A 21,528-nucleotide genomic window follows, 5' to 3' on the forward strand; every position below is an offset into this window, starting at 1 on the left:
CCCTAATTCATAACTCATTGGAGGAAGTATTGATCAACAGGTAGGAGGGTCAAATGGATAATCACATCTTATATCTTCTATAGAATCCACAGTCCAGGCTTTTACCCTATTACTGCCACCACATATTCTAGTACAGGGGCTCTCAAACTGGGTTGTGACCCTTCAGAGGGTCATGAGGTTATTACATGGGAGGGTCGCAACTGCCAACCTCCACCCCAAATCCTGCTTTGCCTCCAGCATTTATAACGGTGTTAAATATATTAAAAAGTTTTTTTTAATTTATAGGGGGGGGTCACACTCGAAGGCTTTTTATGTGAAAGGGGTCACCAGTACAAAAGTTTGAGAGCCCCTGTTCTAGTAGCACAACGTAGCCAAAAGCTGTCTTAATTGCACTCTCTAAGGATTCTCTTTGTGAACGGGGAATTCAGGGGGAGGGGAGGGATCAGGGAAATAAAAATGGCATAGTGCCTCTCTGTCCCAGCACATAGTAGAGAGGGTAGATATGGAGAGAATGGGGCTCTGTCTGAGAGCTCTCATACACCAATGGTGTTTGGCTTCTGCAATGGCCCTTTTGACTACTGGCGGCTGCCGTAATCTTGCCACAGCTGTAAATTGGACCTTGGGGTGGTTTGGTACCCTGGGGCTCCAGCATCATACAGCTGTGAAGGCCCCCTTCCTCACCAAGTTATGTTGAACCCCAAAAGGCCAATCCCAAGGATTGTCACTTTCTGTCTATCTAGGTAAAACTGAGTGGTTTCAGCTGAGTCCCAGTTAATACAAATAAACAAATACATAAACAATTTCAGCTGAAATCATTGGGCTTTAATTGTAACTTTGAAACAGGTACACAGGGGCAAATTCTTCAGTGGCATAACTCTCCCAGAGTCAATGGCATTGCCATTGTCTGTCAGCAGAACTTGACCCACAGACTTTTGGTTGATCACAGTTAGGCAAATTTCATTACATTTATAATAAATCAGAATAAACTGGTGCAAGGTAACAAGCCAACTGATACCCTATTTCCACAGATGTAAATAAGAGACTAGAAGATTGCATTCAGTACATATTGACATTACCATTATATAACTGTGGTAACACTGAATCCATTTGTAAAGAGTGATGCAACATTGCTAATGTATAGTTCTATTTACTGATAGTCCTGGCTACATACCACCAAAAGTTTACATTAGAAACATTGGTGCTTCTTTGTATGGAAAGTCTAGAGAATGAACCACATTAATAGCTATTTTGACACTGAGCCACCAGGAGGCTCTAGAAATCCAGCTCTTCTGATCTGGCAAAATGTTAGGCCAAGGTTTCCAGAAGTGACTAGTAATTTTGGGTGCCTCAGATTTTAGATATATCCCCTGGAAATATCTGAAAAAGGACCTAATTTTCAAACATTGCTGAGCACCTGTCCTCTGAAAGATCAAGCCCCTTGAACAAGTCTCAAGTTGAACAAAAAACAAGGCTTCCAAAATCACTAATCATTTCTGGAAGTCTTGGCCATAATCTGTCATGTATTTTGCTAATTTGGTGAGAACACCAATTAAATATTTTAAGAATCCTATTAAATGTATTATTAAAAAAGCACTTTCTTAGCATAGCAGAGTTGTAGTTACATTAAGTGTTAGCATTCACAGTGTTAATTAAAGTAGATTATTTATCCTTTTTTTTGTCTAAGGCCGTTTCCATTGATTGTGCACATTTAAAACTGTTTAAAAACTAGGTTGATACAGAGAAACCTTTGCTAACAGTCACCTATCCTAGTGGGAAGCAACAACTCAGGGCCTGATTCTTGCCTCACTTAGGGCTTGATCCACTGACTTTAGCTGGCACTAGATCAGGACCTTAGAGCAATTTCTCTTCATTTCAGTAGGAGACTCAGACCCCTGGTCTCAGCAAAGTTTATAAAATATTAAGTACACAATATGTGGTGTCAAGCATTCAGTCAGAAATGCACCAATCCCTTTGTGCTTCTTAGTAGGCTTCATTCTATTTGTACACTCTGTTGGTTACTCTTTTTGAATTATGTTGGTATGTTTTTCAGTGGAACCAATATTAATGGAAAAGGCAAACAGATTGTGAAAAATTTTGGTCCAGATCCTAGCTACTCTGATTTACTCCAGCTCAGGATCTGGTATAGTGCTGTTTTTAAGCCCCAGAATAATACTATGAGATAAAATTTCAGAGCAAATAATAAGCAAGGAGTGTATTCTGTGTCTCTATCTGTCTATGCTATAATAGTGTAGAAATATCGGTATACAGATTTGTCACATGTTTAAGAGCCTGATCAGAAGATCATTGTAATCAATAGGGAGACTCTTATTGACTTCAATGACGTTTGGATCAGGCAGTCGAATTGTGCTTTATTTCTATAGTTGCACAAGGGTGCCGAAAATCCACTCTCAGGTCTTGCTGTCTCCTCCTTGATACAGGAAGCAGACATGTTTTAATGATTCATGTTCTTTCTGAGCTGATATTTACCTAGCAAACTTTAATATAGAACATAGTGGTCAATGCCTGGTCCCATGTAAGTCAATGGAGTTTGACCATTTACTTTGATGAGACCACAATTTGGCCCCAAGTTTGCCAGACCTTTGCAAAATGATTTTTCGGGTACTGTAATCGCGAAGGATGATTTCATAATAGCTAATGAAAAAGCTTTTCTGTAATTAATTTATAGAAATAGCTAGCAGTTTATCCAATTAAAGTTTAGCTGGATAACTAAACTCACTGTATTTTGCATTTGTTACATAGGGCGGGCCTGGCTCACCAGGGATTAAAGGAGAAAGTGGCGACCCAGGTCCCCAGGTACAATACAACATCCTTTCATTTTTCAGTATGTTACCTTTTCATGCTTTTTAGCATATGAAAATACATTCGCATTTGCAGCATATGGAAATACATCCCCGTATTGGAGAGCAATCAGTTGTGTGCATTTTACATGTAACTGAAGATGAATAATTTTTCCTGTGCAACACTGCAGCAAATGAAACAGTTACCTAGATTGTTCATTTTAAAATGTGAAAGTAACAAGCTGCTTTTCTGTAAAGAGGATCAATTATCACATGTAGAGTGTCATCTCTTGAAAACCAGTTTTAAAATTGGTGCTGCAAGCTCTTTTCTCTGCTCTGTACTGTACATGCTCATGAGTACCATTAGCATCAATGCCTGCAGTCATGTGACCTTGGGCTGTGATATGATCAAATCGCATAAACTGAGCAGAGTTTAACTTGACTAGTAATTAAACAGGAAATTTCCGAGAAAAAAACTTTAACACTGGAAGAAGTGGTGTTGTTGACTCAATGGATGATACCTTTCCTTCTTAGTAATTACTGCATCAATCTCGCAGTTTGATGTTAGAGAGTACTGGCCAGTTGGAATCTTTAAACTTAGACCCAAAACTAAGGTCATAAGCACTGGTGATCATAAAAGAAACTATGACATTTTTTTAGAGGTCTGGAGTGCTAACACCTATCACTTGGCCAAATGCCAACTTAGGTACACATATTTAATCACGTATTAAGTGACTATCCTAAATTCCACTTTGGCACTAGTACAAAAGTAAAACATTACAAATAACCCATTAGTCTTTCATTTTTCCTGCCTACATTTCCAGTGTGGTCCTTTGTTAGTATTTTTTCTTTCTATTTCTTCTTTTGGTCAGGTGAAGCTATTCACAAGCTCGGACAGTCAGCCATGTTCTAGACAGATATGGCTGGGTCCTCTGCCCCCTCCCGTATCTCAAGGTTCACAGTCCTCCTTTAACCTCAGGGAGACCACAGGGCCAGCCTGCCCCATTGCAGGCTTCTGCTGCTGCTAAGGAAACTGTTAGTTTCTCCTTGCCCTCCTCCCCTTCTAGATCTAGGTCCCCACTTGTGTCTTCCAGCTGGGAATCAGAGCTAGTTATTTGCTGCTGCTTAGCTGGTTCCCAACACATGCCTGCTGGGCTTCTCCTTAGATCAGGGTTTGCTACTCCCTGGCTTCGAAGGTCCTTAAAGGGTCAGACCACTCTGCTGCATTGCCCTAAATTATTGGATACTGATTCTGAGGCTTTTTTCAGCTGACATTTCCACCCAAGGTGCATATTGGTTTTGGACAGGAGTGCTCCCTTAGAAACACCTAGAACTGCCTGCAATGAGAATCATATGCTCATGTGAGAGCGGAATGAGGTGTGCAGTCTGTGAAATAGTTTGGAATCCCTTGGGATAGAATGTGCTGTGTAAATATAAGTTCTCATTAAATATAGATGAATTTAATTTTAACATGGCTAAAACAAGATTTGTAAACCATGGCACTGAGATTTTCAAAGACATTCAAGGGATCTGGATGTCCAGTTTTCATCACTAATTAATAGGAAGTGGGGACTCCCTTAGATAGCTTTGAAAAAAAAATCACAGTCTTGGTATTTTACATTGTATTCCTGAAGTTGTTTTTTAGCTGAGATGTTTGACAATTTTCTTTAGCTAGCTGTTCTAGCTTTTTGCTGCCACGTATAGTATGATTTTAAAGACTTTTGTTTAAATTCAGGGTCCTCGAGGTATTCAAGGTTCCATTGGGCCAAGTGGGAAACCTGGCAAAAGAGTGAGTAACATAAATCTGGTAAAAAATTAAATTGAAATCCAAATGACTTAACAATTTCTCATTACTCTGGATGTCAGTTGTTGGCATCTTCAAATGTTTGTATTCTTTTCAGGGTCGTCCAGGAGCTGATGGCGCTAGAGGAATGCCAGGAGAACCTGGTTCAAAGGTATGAGATCTGAGGTCAGATTTCAATCATGGTGTGGATGATGCACATTTTAAATAGGCATTAAACTGTCCTCCACCACACTGCAAATGTAAAAACCATTTAGAAAGCTATTCTGCAATGAAAACCATGATTCAGACAACCAGATAAGACGCAAAAGTTGAGCATGAATCATCAATTAAAAATATAATAATTCATGGTAATGGACAGCAGTGTAACATTTAAGTAATTTGATTATTTGAGCTTGATTCTGATCTCACTTAGGCTGCTTTTTTTTACAAGGGTGTAACTGTATTTTCTACAGTGGAGCTACTTCTGATTTATACCAGTATAATGTGTAACTAGAATCAAGCCCTTTGTCTTGATGTTAAATTTATAATGGCATAATTATAGTGGAGTGTAAAATCTGGTGCACGACAGCTTCTTCTGCTTTGACACACCCGGGGCCAAACTCTGATGTTCAGATGCATGTGCTCAACTCCAAATGGCTCGTTGAGATGTGCACATATATCCATGGGCAGAATTTAGACAACAGTGAGCTGGTATAATTTACTAAAAATATTACAAAGTGTAATAGTCATTTCTAAGTCTCTAATTTTTTCTTTCCTAGGGCGATAGAGGGTTTGATGGTCTTCCTGGTCTACCTGGTGATAAAGGTCACAGGGTAAGATAAACATGAATGTTTATATGAAAGCTTATTAAAAATGTGGTAGTAGTAACATCACCTTATTTAAAAAATAGCATAGAACTGTGGAGAGAGTTAAGTCAGAACATGCTAGAATTTCATGTTACAGCATAGTGTCAGAATTGTATTTTTGCAAGCATTTCATGTAAAGATTCCAGTAACATGAATTTATAGCTAACAATCCACATACATATTTTTTTATTTAAATATATTTGCAGAATTTGGGCTAGATTCTCAATGGGTGTAAATTAAAGTAGTTTCCTTAAAGTCAATGGAGATATGCTGATTTACTTCAGCTGATTTACTCCAGCTGTTGACTGGGTTGAAGTAGATTATTAGAAGAAAGTTGCAATATAAAAGTGTACAAATTCTAAGCTGAGTATGTGTGTATCCCATGACCAGTGTAGTCATAGGGCTCATTTCCATGATGTTTCAATAGGCAGATTGTATGCCAGTGGTACCTTCTCCTCTCCGGGACCCTCCATTGCAGATGGGGAATTGAGGTCACACAGAAAGTCTGTGGCCCAGCAGTGAATTGAAGCCAGGTCTCCCTTCCACTTGGGCAGTGCCCCAACAACAAGCCATCCTTTTCCCCTTGCTTTGAGGATACACAGAATTTAACATCTCTGAACACAGAGTAATGCAGAGTTTTGCAATTGTTTGTTCATGTTCATGGAAAACAACATCCTTGACTTGTAATTTTTTTAAACACCATTAAAAAGGCTTGCTCAAACAAAGTAGCAATCAAGAATACCTACAATGCTAAGCTGTATTGCTTATTGACAAGGACTGACTCAGTCCAAACACTTCAAATATCAACATTCCAGAACTTGGAGAAAGATCAGAGCTGAGAGCTAATTTTGGTTGCATCTGGCCCTGTATAGCAGTTGTGGTGGAAGAACTCTTCCTCTTGGAATGCATCCCCATTGCAACTGCTAGTCACAACTGCAGTTCCCTGTACTCTCCTGAATGCGGTTCTCCTGCTAGTTCTCTTGTAAGTCTTAGCCACCATAGAAGGAACTAGAAGAAGGCAGGATAATGATTCCACCCTCTTCGAGAGTGGAGCTAGTGAACCACAGATGGAAGTATATGCTGCAATCTTCAAATGGCTTGTTCAGTAGCTACACTTCCCAGGAATTTGGGGAGACATTGAATACTTGCCATATTCCTACAGTGTAGTGTGTTGTAGTAATATTTGAAGTTGTTCTCCTCAGTCCTGTTTGTATGTGACATAGAGGGATCTCTTATTTTTACTACAATTAACAATTCTCTCAATCATTTTTCATCAAACCCTTTCTTCCTAGAGAATAAAACAAGCTGCTGTTTGCAGATTTTAAATGTGGGTTGATCTGTAGGTGGCCAGTAGAGGGTGCCAGACATTAAGATCTAGTACTGTGATACTCAATTAGATCTACCGACAGGCCAATTTTAGATTTTTATGTCAAGAGGAGGGCCATTTGCACAGAAGACTGACAAAATAATAATAATAAAAACCTTCAGGTGCCAATAAATAAAGAACTTGATTGCAATGTAAGTATTAGTGTTTCTGTCTTTTAGCAAATTTTATAAATCAATATTATTACCGGTGTTTGTGACAGTCTCTAATGGGACAAGTGACCAATGATCTCTGGCAAGCTTTGTGAAGAGCAGTTTATAGGAGGTCAGAGCAAGGCACGCATACTGGTGATGATGCTCATATGTCAGATGATTGTGGTGTTGGTTTTTCACAATGTTCATGGTAGAAAACCCAGATTCACAGAGGTATGTTGATCCAAACATCAATAAGAGATATATGGCTAGATTATGGCTATTCTGAAACTGATCAGCATATTGAGTCAAGAAATCACAAAGTTCCATTTCTCTGAATTTTTTCTTCAAGATATCTGAGCTCTGGAGCCCTACAATTTATAAAAGGCACCTTTATCAATTAAATCAAGAATGTTCTTGGCTTCAGAAGGGCAGAGTTTATCAATAGGGCCAATAAATGGATCACAAACAAATAAAAGCAAATCCTTTGGAATTTTAAAATTCTCAAATCAAATTTTAAAATTTTTGATCAGATTGTTCAGGAATTCTTGCATCGTTTTCATCCAAGTTTCATCGGTAGCAGCAACACACAATGTGGTAAAGTGCAACATCTTTTCTGTTATGTCTGTCTGAAAGATTTCAAGATTCCTCTGAAAGGCACACATTTTTCCAAACAGATCCCTGAGACTGCTTGCACGGCCTTGGAGCTTCAAGTTGAGGGAATTCAAGTCACCAGTAATACCACTCAGAAAATCTACCTATTACATAGAGGGGACTTCATTCATAAATTCCAGGAACTCACGAGCTATGCTGGTTTTGTAGTTTGAAAGAAATTCTATTTTATTTTTTGAAGCACACAATCTCTCTCTGTCTCATGCCCCCTATTTAACCAGTGAACATCATTATGCTGCAATAGATTGCTGAATTTGGCTGAAACATCTTGTAAAAGAGCTTTAAAAAATGAAGTTGGAAGGTAGAAGTTGAATGTATCTCATTCACCCATCTTATCACAATACCCATTGACAATTTACCGCACAAGACAGTCTGGTGGATGATGTAATGAAGTGTATTTAATGAAGGGTGAATCACTGCCAAATGTGAAGCAAAGCCCTTCTCTTTCCCTGTCATAGAGAGACCTCTGTCTATAACAAGCAAGTTTACTTTCTACAGATCTAAACCTTTTTTCTTCCTAAGTTACCTCCAATCTTTGCACTGTTGTGGAATCAGACAGGGGAACCACCTTCACACAGTTCACAATGTCATCTTTGTTTGTATCTCCTGTAAAAAGCTCCTCCAGCATTCCCAGCGTGCACTCCTTCACAAGCTAGGTATCCAGGAAAGGCTTTTTCTTTTTAGCTGTTACCAACATTTTCGAAGAGAAGTAGCTGTTGGTTTCTCCTTTATAGTCGCTGATATTGTGAGAATGACATTTGAAGTGTGATACAAAGACTTCCAATTTTCAGTTTTGTCACGTCTTGCAACACTGCCAGGAGGACAGGCTGTGTTGAAGTTACCATGCTTTGATTCAAAGTGATGTCTCATGTTGATGACCTCACAGATATATAACGTGGTTTGATTATTCAGGGCCGGCTCTAGCCATTTCGCCGCTCAAAGCACGGTGGCACGCCGCAGGGGGCGCTCTGCCGCTCGTTGGTCCCACGGCTCCGGTGGACCTCCTGCAGGCGTGCCTGCGGATGCTCCACCGGAGCTGCGGGACCAGCGGACCCTCCGCAGGCACGCCTGCGGGAGGTCCACTGGAGCTGCGTGCTGCCCTCCCGGCAACCGGCAGAGTGCCCCCTGCAGCATGCCACCCCAAGCACGCTCTTGGCGTGCTGGGGCCTGGAGCCGGCCCTGGGATTATTAAACACAAAGGTTTTGCATCTAAATGAGGTGGCATAATAAATAGAAAATCCGCTGTTCAGTTTTGGTTAAAATCTTGGTTTCTGCTGTCAACTTTGCAACATTTACTCCCACTCGCATTCATTTTTGGCTCAATTTCAATCACTAATGAAAAAAATGGGCAGTGTCCTAGCTCAATCCTATTGCAAGAACTTAAGACCCAGTAAGCAGTGCTTAATTTCTGCCTGGACTTACTGGGGCTGAGCCCCAGCACCTCTAGGCTTGGCAGTTCATAGCTCTGGCACCTCTGGACTCCCGACCAGCAACTGCCGCTCTCTGGCTGTCCAGATCTGAAGGCAGCACTGCCGCCAGCAGCAACATAGAAGTAAGGGTGGTGTGGTACGGTGTATTGCCGTCCTTACTCCTGTGCTGTGGCTGGTGGTGGCATTACCTTCAGAGTTGGGTGCCCAGCTAGCAGTCGCCACTCTGGCCACTCAACCATTGCTTAATTTGTGCTGGGGCTTGCTTGGGCTGAGCCCTGGCACTTCTTTCATTACAAATTATGCACTGCCAGTAAGTTACTAAAGAAGGCATAGGCAAATGATAGGCAGTGCATCACTGTTTGTGAATTTAACTATAAACTTTATTTTGAAGTGAGCTGGCAGGCCACACAGGAATCTTTGGCAGGCCACATTTGGGCTGTGGGCCGCCTACTGAGTGTCACTGACCTAAACACTGTGCATCTTTCATGTGTCCTCTGAAGACTGAGCAATTCTTCCAAAGTTGACATAGGGCATGGCTACATTTGCAGATGTAGAGCGCTTTGAGTTAAACCAGCCTTCGTAGAGCGCAGTAGGGAAAACGCTGCAATCTGTCCATGCTGACAGCCTCAAGTGCACTGGCGTGGCCACATTTGCAGCACTTGCAGCGGCATTGGGAGTGGTGCATTATGGACAGCTATCCCAGCATGCAAGTGACTTCAACGTGCTTTTAAAATGGGATAAGGGGTGGAGTGTGACAGGAAATGTGTTGTGTGTATGTAGGGGGAGAGAGCATGGGTTTTTGGGGGACTGAGAGCATGTCAGCATGCTGTCTTGTAAGTTCAGACAGCAGCAGACCTCCCTTCCCCGCCACCCGCCTCTCTCTCTCACACAGCATTGCACAAAAATGATTGCTTTGTCTCAGAGCCGGCTGTCAGAAAGGGAGCTTTCAAAGGCCATATCCGCATTCCTAGGCGAGTTCAAAACAATGACAAGAATAGCCACTTGACTTAAGGAGATTATGGGACGTTTCTGGAGGCTGATCAGAGCGCAGTAATGCAACACCTCAGTCACACTGATGCCCAGGCATTGTAGCCAAGGCACAGCAAACATGATTCCTCTTGCTGAGGTGGAGTAGCAGCAGAGCTGTAGCCACGGAGTCAGAGCGCTCGTTGTGCCTTGCCAGTGTGGACAGGTAGTGAGCTAGAGTGCCTGGAGCTCCTTTATTGCACTGTAACTTGCAAGCGTAGCCAAGCCCTTAAGGTGAAGAGATCTATGTTTGCTTTCTAATATGGTGTAGCTGAGTTGGCAAACTTTATGACTTTTAATTGTACAGTGAAAGCAACCTTTTTTGTTCTTATTCAGAACTATGGATATTGAATTCATATTTTCTAAACAAATGTAAAATATCTGAAAATATTAATAAAAAGAAATAAAGAAAGCCTTTTCCAAGTCTTCCATTCTATTGTTTGGAAATCACTGTAATACAGGGTTTTTCAAACAGGGGTCGCTGCTTGTGTAGGGAAAGCCCCTGGCAAGCCGGGCCGGTGTGTTTATCTGCCCCATCCGCAAGTCTGGCCAATCGTGGCCAGTAAGTCCCTCAGCCCACGCTGCTTCCAGCAGCTCCCATCGGCCCGGAGCAGCGATCCACGGCCAGTGGAAGCCGCGATCGGCCGGACCTGTGGATGGGGCAAGTAAACACACCGGCCTGGCCTGCCAGGGGCTTTTCCTACACAAGCAGTGACCCCTGTTTGAGAAACCCTGCTATAATACTTATTAAAATAGGAGTCCTCTAAATATTTAGAAAGTATGACAAATCTGAAAGCAGTCCCATTCAAGGCTAAAGCAGATAACTGCAGCCTTTCAGATTCTTGTTTAGTCAGAGGACATAATGCAAGGAGCTGTTTGCATAAATATTCACCTCTGTACTCCCTGTAATAAAAAAAAGCACAGTGGAAAAAGAAATAAATCCTTTTCTCCTGTAGTTATATTTTATTTGCAAGAATACTGATGTTGTTTAAAAAAAAACCCACCAACCTTGAGCATATTCTTTTTAGGAATCTTTTCATGTCTAGTCATGTTTGAACTGGGAATACATACAATAATTTCCGGACTGGATGTCTGTCTGGAAGACATATGCTTTAGGCAACCACAAATTGAGCTCCCTATAGGAATAACTGGACGAAATTCTATGGTCTGTATTATATAAAGAGGTTAGACTACATCATCTAATGGTCCCTTCCGGCATTAACTCTATGAATCTATGAATTTGCATGCAATTTAAGTATTTAGATTTATGAAGACTATGCCTATCCAAAGGTATATCAAATGTATATAAAAGTGAAAGAATAATAAACAGTCTAAAACTAAAACTTAGAGAGCTCCCAAATTAAAGACTTCCACCATGCCCATCCTATCCATTCAGACCTTGTTCTGAGTTAGCAGACTAGTGGAAGAAGAGAATCTGAAGGCTGAGGACATCTTACTGATAATGAGCTACCCCAGACCCTCTCATGATTAAACCAGGACATTATTAACTCAAGCTCCTAAAATGATCTCAACTGCCACAGTATTACAAGAAGACAGAGGTAGCCTTTCGGATAAACCAAGAGCCAACCAGCTGGAAGATTTATAGATTTAAACCTACACGTTAAATTGCACACAGAAAATAATTAGAAGCCAGGTGATGGACTACAAGTGTCATGTGCTGCCTTCAATAAATGTCGCTTAACACATAGAAAGCTGCATTCAGTCTGCACCAGTTAATGTTTTTGAATAGTGTTAAGACATAGCTGCATGTAGAATGTAACTCAACTTTGAGGCAACAAAGGTGCAGTTAATAGAACCTCATTATCTTTCTTAATGACCTCACAATCACATTGAACAGAAGGGCAGTGGAATAAACACCTGCCATTCCTTATACAAGAGGCACCTTGGGGTAAATAAGTAATCACTGAAACCTCCCCAGCAGCACTCTGAAGGAGAAAAAGAGCGAGAAAGGAGACACTCAAGAGTGATTTCATATAACTTTTCTAGGATTCACAGCTGTGGTCAGCACCTTAGAAACACGTCTAAAGCTAGAAGAATCAGCATGAACACTTTTATTCAGTCCTACAAGAAGATCACTGATTAAAAATCCTCTCTCTTAAAAGAGCTCAATCAGTTGTGTTTAAGTTATGCAGCACACTGGCCTTCTTTAAAAAAGAGAAAAGAACAATAAATCCTAACCACATCGGTCCAAAATCTGCTAAGGCTCTGTGTACGTATGCCTGAAAAGCCCCAGTATGGCCATTCTTATGTTCTTATGGCAGAACCCAGCCTTACATGCAGTAACGATGATATGATTATTGAACATTTCTGAAATGTTAATCCTTCCTCACATTAATGTGATAAAAGATTTTGGTTTCACCTCTAAACAAAAACTTCTGCCAAGTAATATGTAGATTTGTACCAGTTTGCTATTACAGTGAAGATGTTCTGACATACCATTATGCAGCTAAAGTGGTATTTCACTTTCCCATCTCTTGTTGTTTGCAGCCAGAGTTGGAACCTGCATTATTTTAATACGGCTTTCTTAATTCTCCAGGGAGATCGTGGCCCACAAGGACCTCCTGGTGCACCCGGTGAAGACGGAACAAGAGTATGTTACTAATAACTTCAGCTCACTAATACACACAATAACATCTAAAGCAAGTCCTCACAGAAAAGGAATATTTTGGTGATGTATACTCTTCACACTAAACCTTCTATTCCTTTTAATAATGACAGGGAGAAGATGGAGAAGTTGGACCCAGAGGTCTCCCAGGTGAAGCTGTAAGCAAAGCTTTTTCACTATTCTATTTCTGGTATGCACGCTGACAGTTCTGCAGAACAAAATCACTCTAAGATTTTCATTCATTTCTACAGAGCTTTTCCCAGAGGGAAAAAAGTAGCAGTTCTGTATGGAGAGTAAACAATGGGCTAGATTCTTCTGGGGTGTAACTCCACTAACATGACTGAAATTATTCACAGATGAATTCAGTCCAGCGTACACAACTTCCAGAATCACTGGACCTGATCCTTATCTCATTTACTGTGGCGCAACTGCACTGACTTCAGTGGACGTGCTCCTGATTTACATGAGGACAGTGAGGACATAGTCAGTCTATTGAAACTTCTAGCGATATTTCACAACAGTCTGCTTTTTGTGAATATTTGGCTGCAAAATTTCACCCAAATTCCCCTCCCTTGCCCATACTGCTCCTCTTTATTGTATATTTCTCAACTGTTACATGTCCAAGAATTCCACTGATATCAGTAGGAATTCCACTGGTGCTGTCATTGCAGAACAGAGGACTGCAGTGCAGGCAAGAGATCCAGGGCCTGGCTCAGAAAGGATAATTTTATCCTAAATATCTGATATATGCCCTTTCCAGATACAAAGTGGGTGTAAAATGCTACTGAGTCAGAATGATAGTAATTTGCATCCTCTTTACATATGAGGAAACAAAGAGGAGAATGAGGCCTGTCTACTTCAGCCACAGTGTCTGATGACACAAATAATGAAAAACAAAATGCACTTACACTGTGGGAAGTTAAAAATAATACTAGGGAACACATTTTGCTCCCCCGCCTCAGAAGAATGGTCCCATTGATTTCAGTGGAATTGCTTGTGGGAGCAGGTCTGCCCTTCTGCTTGTGGAAGAGTTTCCATTTGTTTATTATAAAGAGAAAGACTCCAAATGAGTAATTTTCAGCTATCTAGCAGAGATTTTACTGCCAAGATAGCACTTTCCACTGCAATACAGAACATGACAGAAATCATTAAAACCACCTTGTTTTCATTAAATACATAAATATTCGGCACTCAGATCAAGTGACTGTGGAACGTGCTGCTCTAGTTTTCAGAGCAGTGGCAGGGCGAAAATCTCCCCCTGTGACCTTTCTCTGGTATGAGAGACAGAGCTACTTGACAAAAGGTGTCTTCAACCCATATTGTGCTACCGATACAGGGCAGAGGTCAGGAGGATCCCATGTAGTAGTGAATCCTTTTGTCGGGCTTCATTGCCTCCCTCCGTCCTACTCCTGCGGCCTACCTGTTTGTAAGGAGGAATTGTGCTTACATTTTTAATATGAATTGTGTCTTCTCTTCAGGGTCCAAGAGGACTATTGGGCCCCAGGGGCACACCTGGTCCCCCAGGACAACCTGTACGTATGGCATAAAGAGTGAGGTATTTTAGATTTGCAATTTCCAGTAAAAAATAATTCTGCCCAGTGTTACCTCTATTTTTGTTCTTGTTGCAGGGTGTTGCAGGTGTTGATGGCCCTCCAGGTCCAAAAGGAAACTTGGTAGGTAGATAATTAGGGAAACAGAGGTTTGGGATTGTCAAAATCCTTCCCCTTCCCTATCCCCGTCACTGTTTAATCTAAAATTCAGATTGCTCTCAATGTTATATTGAAGAGAACAGCCTTGTGTACCATCTGCTTAAACCTAAATTCTGCCCTCATTTAACCTCCTGAACCCTCAGACTCCAGCTCTCAGGGTGTAAGTATGGGTGGAATTAGCCCCACATTAATAAAATGTTGGTAATATAAATTAATTTTAAAATCAGACTAGAGAGACAGTTAGTTGGTAGATTTAAAAGAGGGAAAACACAGAGATGTGCTTATATTTCTTTAAGCCTGAGAATGAAGATATGTAACACAGAAGCCCAAACTTAATGCCTCTGTATTTTTTGCATGGTAGGGTCCTCAAGGGGAACCAGGACCTCCTGGTCAACAAGGAATCCCAGGTCCACAAGTAAGTGTTCAGTAACCCACAGGTTACATCACATTCCTTTAAACAAATGTTTAATGAATACAGACTAGCATAAGGTTAGCTTTTCATATGCAGGATTGATAAAGCATGAAGGATTTTATAAATAATGCTGAAAATGTACATAATACAGTGGGAGCAGAATTTTAAAGCAAGCCTGCAGAGGGCTTTTTCATTTGCAAGAAAAATGACTCATTCAGTGTTCCTGGAATGCCAGCAGGAATGGCCACACCTGTAGGAGGGTTCTGAATAGGATCCTGTTACAGACTTGATGCCAGAATAGTAGCCTGTGCAAAAGGCTCACACAAAGGTCCTTATCTAACTGGTTTAAAAAAATACCCACACATATATTTTATATTTGCCACTATGTTTAAACGGATTAATGAGGGCTCTTTAATAGGGAAAATGTACGTATATTGTTATTCCTGATTTCTCACACACTCGCTTCTTTCTAATAGGGGCTTCCTGGTCCACAAGGTCCTATTGGAGCTCCTGGTGAAAAAGTAAGTTATAAGATTATTCTGGTATTTCGTAATCAGTGTATCTGTGTAACAACTTCTGGTTAAGTGGTTAAGGGCTTTTCTTTTTGTTTAGATATTGGATACCTACGTTCTCAAACATAGCAAAATTCTCTAAAACCACCAAGTAAAGTAATGAACTATATGGGCCTAACTCTTCTCATTTACACCATTTTTTCACCAGTGTAACTTCCTGAATTTACTCTTTATTCATGCTGATGTTACTAGGATCATAATTTGTCCCATAGCACTAAACTGTACATGATTAAATACAAATAGACTGCTGGGCTACAAAAAAAAGTTTTTCCAATTTAAATTTATTTTCTATAAAATAAAATTCTCTCTCATCTCCTATATTTTTAAAATCTACCTCTTTCTTTAAACTGAGGGCCTGATTCTGCTCTCACTTACACTAATGGTACATTGGCATAACTCTGGAGTAACTGTGGTATAATTTAGATCAGAATAATGCCCTATTTGTTTATCCTTGTGTTTCCTGAGCAGTAATATTCTGCTGCAAGTTCTAATTATGTCTGTTTCAAATTTCACACTCCTAGTAATTGTCTCCTTTCTTCTTTTAGATCCCCAATTGATTCCACTCTGGTTTCCTTCTCATTCATGGTTTAATATCTTTCTAGTGCTCTAGTATCTCAGCTTCTTAGTGGGAGGGATTGAGAGGGATTTTAGGAAACAATACACAGACTTCCTACCTGCCTGTCTTCCCCAGAATGTTATTCTCGGAAGATGGCTGTGTCCACAACATATTTATTCCACAGTCAATCATGAATGCATATCATGCCTTTCAGCTATCAGAAGTTCAGGGCTATAAGACGTGGTCTCTGCCACTTTATCTTGACTTGTTTCTTTCATATAACATGACTATTTTTATGCTTCTGAAGTGCCAAGTATAGGTCAACTATGTGAAGTAAAAAAGCTTTTTCCCCTCCCCTCAGTTATATATATTTCTTAGAGAAATAATATAGCTCAGTGGTTTGAGCATTGGCTTGCTAAAGCCAGCATTGTAAGTTCAATCTTTAAGGGGGCCATTTAGAGAACTGTGGTTTAAAAAAAAAGCTGTCTGGGAATTTGCCCTGCCTTGAGCAGGGGAGTAGACTAGATGATCTCCTGAGGTCCCTTCCATCCATGAAATTCTATGAATCCTGCCGTCTACATTTGAGCAAAACTCCCACTATAGTTTTGCATGAGTGAGAATTGCAAGAACTGTCCTTGCATGCTCATCTGTTCTTGCATGGAATTGCTCTGATTTTAAGTCTTTTATCCCATAGTTGTTCATACTTTATCCTTGACATCTATATCAGATAGCTTAGAGGTGTAAACTAATTGTATTTTTATATGTACACCTACAATATATTGTTTATGGGCTTTTTCGCAACAGTGATTCACTTAGGGGATGGTTTATTAGCCATTATAATAGAGATTACAAGGATAAATAGGTTAAAAAAGTGTGATATACTTCGCTTGCTTCCTGCCTATCCATATACTTACCTTATTTTTTGAGTTTTCTTGGCTTGGCAGTCTTTTCTGTTTTTGAGCTTAATATTCAAATGAGCTGCAAACCAGTTTGTTTGCTTTGTTACATTGTAACTTACTGCTAGGTAGAACTGTTATGTTCATTCCTTGGTTAAAAAAGGGAAGGTAGATATCCCAAAGATAATAACATCTCTTAAATAAATGTACTGGAGCAGTGACAGGTGTCACATTTCATATTAAAAAATCCAACCTTCGATCTTCATTGTTATTTCTGCTAGTTTCTCCCTACAGGATAGAAACCATCTTGCACCCACCCAGCATTATATACATTTCTATAGGCTACGTACCCTCCCAAAACATCATAGAGACAGGAGTTGAGTTGATATGGAATGTGTTACATTTCAACTTTAGTCAAAGAATTTTTTTAAAAAATCATACCTTAAAGACATAACCCTGCATTTGCAGGGTGGAGTCAGACCACCACAAGGGACAGAAATCCTAGTGGAACTCCTTAGAATGCAAGATAACTTTCTTCACTGCTACACCTCTTCAAGATGCAGCATACTCCAGCCAGTGTCCTAGGCCCATTCAGTGAGCTGGTGATGAGTGGAAAGAACAGGGCCATGCCCTGCCTCGTTCCCACTCCCTTTGGGGTCTCTGTTACCCATGTGGAAGCACAGACAGTGTAATGCCAAGCACAAGAATTACAACTTGTGTGGGGCCTGTAGAGGAAGATGACTTCAGTAAATTAAATACTTAGGTGCATAAGGCTTTATATGCTGGATAGACTTCAGAGCAGTATAAACTTCATGAGCTGAAGGGAGCATGTTCTCCTCTCTCAGCTGCCCTATGCAAAAGTAAGTCTGACATCCCGAGACCATACACACACTCTCTGTTGCTCCAGTCCGTGTAGTGCTTACACACTTAACATATACCGAGTCATCTTAAAAACACCATATCTGTAAGTTCCATAATTGTCCCTGAGTATCTCAGAATAATTGCCCCAATTGGGCCTACTGGGAGGGATTGCAGACCAAGGATTCTGGACTTGGTTATGCCAGAAGAGAGGAATGGCACTTGAAGAGAAGGAAGAATGCAGGCCACTCAGGAAATTATCTTTTATACGCAATGTCTGCAGGAGTCTACTCACCTAGAAACTTTTCTGTGTACAAATTGCCTTGCACAAGTCAATTTTACGAGAGGAGGTTCTGGCAAGTGAAATATTAAAAGGACATTTTTCAACCCAAACTTGCTCCCATAGAATGATTTCCCTTTCCAGAGTCACCTCTAAAGTTTTCCATGTGAAACTCACCAACATCTAAAGTTTTGTCTGTTAAAATATACTAGCACCTAAAATTTCCCCTGCTTGCATCTAAATATTTAAATGAATCCAATATGTTACACGTTGGCATCTCTGATATTGGAGGACCAAACAGTGACATTTTAAATATTGATAGAAACCTTTCCCTCCGATACTGAAAGCTTTCCTTGTCCAAACCCAGTCACACCATTACCTGTCTATGCTCAAACTCATTCACATCAAAAATTTCCCCCATCTGAACCTGCTAAACTTTTCCCTCTCAAAAGTTTCATAACAAATTTTTAGGTGCCCTCTCTCTTAGGATCAGGCCTCCCACTAATAGATGGAGATTTTCTTTAAAAGTTTGAATTGATTTGATGCAATATATTCAGCACAGCCAATCCATCAAGATTACTCATTCTTGAGGGCCCAGTCCTAAAAAGGAACTCAGGAGTAACTCTACTCACATGGGCAGTCCAAGTGAAATCAATGGGACTACTTATGTGAGAAAAGTTTCTCAGAGGTATGTGTATGAGAATGTAAAAAATCCAGCATCAATCATATTGCTGCCAGCATACCAGAATATACCCAGATGACTAATTAGAAACCTAGCAACCTTAGGTCAATGCCTGGCACTAATACAGGAATGCCCCTGGATATTTCCATTACATGCATCTGAGGAAGTGGGTATTCGCCCACGAAAGGTCATGCTCCAAAACGTCTGTTAGTCTATAAGGTGCCACAGGATTCTTTGCTGTTTGATCTCTTGTTTCCTCTTTGGTAAGCCTGTGTACTGAGAGTGGGCACAGCTACAGACTGGGCATGGACCAGGACAAAGACTATAAGGACACTGACGATTTTGTAGGTGTTGCAGTTGATGAATGCTGTGTTGCCATGAGGGTACTAAATAAGAAAAATGTCCAACAAAAAGAGGATGCATTTGTCATTATCCAGCTAATGTAAATTTCCCTGGGCAATGATGGCTTGGATGTTACTAATTTTAATTTGGTCTGTTGATGTTCATTCTAGGTTGATTCTGTGATTCACATAGGTTTTCATAATGCATTTGTGATTAAAGTATCATTTTGTTTTGTTTGGGCTACATATTCTTGAAACCCTTAGGAACGAATGTTGCCAATTTGCTTTGCTGCTCTAATGTGGTGTAGACTTAGGTTAGAGTCTATGACCAAACCTGTTTTTTTTTGTTTTTGTTTTGGTTCTAATAAAATTTCTAGTTATATAACATGGTTTTTGGTTGACGGACGGACATCAAACACATCTCTTATGACTCTTTGAAGATCATCAGCAAACCTTTCATTTCCAAAGAGTCACATTCTGTCCTGCCATGCACACAATTTACCCTCTAATTGTAGTTCTGTTTTTGTGTTTGAAACAGTGCAAGCCAATGAACAGCCAGCTCTCATCCCTGGACTGTGGACTCACTTACATCATTCAAATTGTTCTTGCTTTGCAACTTTAGATGCTACTGCCTCTGGCCTCCTCTGGATTCTGGGTGATACCCTGGCCCCTTTAAGTCAAAGAGAGTGTGCCATTGACTTCAGTGGGGCCAGGATTTCACCCTTTGTCATTTTCTGTTCTTTGTACATTACTTTGCAGAGTGAACACTACATTATTTTTCTCCACTTGTTCCTTTCATGTATTTGTGTATACATTTTAGAGGCAAATGATATGTGCAATGGGTACATTCTCTCCATCATAACTGCTATGGTCCATTCCTAAATGTAATTTTTTCCTTGTTTTTCCTCCTTGTGCCTTTCATTTCTTGTCTGCTCAATGATACTTTGTGAACAACAATGCATTTTTCCAATGGCCTCTACTTTACTCAATCATCTTCTCTCTTACAACCCAAATAAACATATTTTTACATCTTTCTAATTCGCATATTCATTGTATTTCGAGACATTTTCAAAAAGGAAAGTTGGTTAAAATTATGGTGAATCTGAAAACTTGGTGAATGGTGAATCTGAATGTACTTTGATGCTGAAGTTTTTCATAGAATTCTGTAAATGAACATTATTTTCCTGATGTTATTTTTCCTCATTTCATCACCTCAGTTTAACTGGGAAACAACATGTTATTCCTTCTCCCTCATCTGTCCTTTCTACCTAATTTCCTTCCCAGGTACTTATGCTTTTGATTAGTTTTTCTCATTCATGCTAAAGCAGCTGCTTACTACTCTCTGATCTAACTTCAGACAGTTCTGTTTTGATGATTAACATGGTTATAGGAATCTCACACTTTTTGAGGTAAAAGGCAAGTTAGTTTAACATTAAAAATGGATATTTCTGAGGTATGGCCAGTACTCAGGTGGAGCAAGTATTTCAGTATCCAACTGTATCTGGTTGAAATATTTAAAGCCAGAAGAGAATCCAAAAGGAAATACTTTTTTCCACACAATGCATAATTAGTTTGTGGAACTCATTGCCACAGTATGTTGCTGAACCCAACAACTTGGAAAGATTCAAAGAAGGATTAGCTGTTCATATGAATATTCAGTCATAATATTAATAACAAATTTTGGAAGGGAGATAAAACCTCATGCTTCAGGCCTTAAGTCTCCAACTATTAGAAACAGATTATTCAGTATCTGTCAACTGAGGGATTTCTTGCTCCATCCTTCTTGGACAGGATACTAGTCTAGATGGACCATGGGTCTGATGCCATATGGCAATTCCTCTGTTCCTTTCTCGTTTGCACTAGTGAGCACTGAGAGTAACTTTTTTGAATTCATTGGAATTGTTATGGATTTACACTGATGTAATGGAAATCAGAATCTAAGTCTCTGGATCTAGCTTTTGGAACACTCTTATTTTTTTCCCCCATCACTTGTATGCTTTAACATATTTCTTTCTGTTCATAGTTAATTTGATTATTGCAACCTATTTTAGTTTGAGCAACGTATTTGTTTAATATTATTCCTAAAATGTATCCTTTTTGTTGTCTTTAGGGACCACAGGGCAAGCCTGGCCTTCCGGGACTTGCTGGGTCTGATGGGCCTTCTGTAAGTAATTTTGTCTTTTGAATGTCTAAATTCTGTTAAAAATCAGTATGCAGCTTTGGGTCACTGCATGCAATGTAGTGCATTACAAGAAGAAAAGAAGCAGCACTCTTAGTTGGGAACAAACTTGTAAAGCCTGTGTATACCTCTGTATTATTTGAACCTGAGACATTATTAAAGTTAGGGGGCTGCTAAGATTTGCTGAAGCCCTTTAGAAATGTGTACCTTGATAATCAATCATGATTGCAACATCTGCACTGACATGCTATGATAAGCCAATAGACAGAGAGACATACAGTGGATCAGATCCACTGTCTCATTTATGTCAATGTGATAGTGTAAATG

The 21,528-nt window shown here is 40.1% G+C and overlaps 1 protein-coding gene across 2 annotated transcripts in view; it reads left to right on the plus strand.

Moving 5' to 3' along the window:
* Positions 1-21,528, plus strand: part of COL11A1 (collagen type XI alpha 1 chain) — a 234,636-nt gene that overhangs the window by 87,555 nt on the left and 125,553 nt on the right. For both annotated transcript variants that reach the window (XM_030573460.1, XM_030573461.1), the window contains exons 15-25: positions 2,761-2,814; positions 4,534-4,587; positions 4,700-4,753; positions 5,361-5,414; positions 12,648-12,701; positions 12,830-12,874; positions 14,195-14,248; positions 14,345-14,389; positions 14,787-14,840; positions 15,314-15,358; positions 21,133-21,186. In XM_030573460.1, the coding sequence (XP_030429320.1) occupies positions 2,761-2,814; positions 4,534-4,587; positions 4,700-4,753; positions 5,361-5,414; positions 12,648-12,701; positions 12,830-12,874; positions 14,195-14,248; positions 14,345-14,389; positions 14,787-14,840; positions 15,314-15,358; positions 21,133-21,186 (567 nt within the window). The remainder of the gene's footprint in view (positions 1-2,760; positions 2,815-4,533; positions 4,588-4,699; positions 4,754-5,360; positions 5,415-12,647; positions 12,702-12,829; positions 12,875-14,194; positions 14,249-14,344; positions 14,390-14,786; positions 14,841-15,313; positions 15,359-21,132; positions 21,187-21,528) is intronic.

This window comes from Gopherus evgoodei, chromosome 8 (genome assembly GCF_007399415.2).
Source record: "Gopherus evgoodei ecotype Sinaloan lineage chromosome 8, rGopEvg1_v1.p, whole genome shotgun sequence".
Classification (NCBI taxonomy): Eukaryota; Metazoa; Chordata; order Testudines; family Testudinidae; genus Gopherus; species Gopherus evgoodei.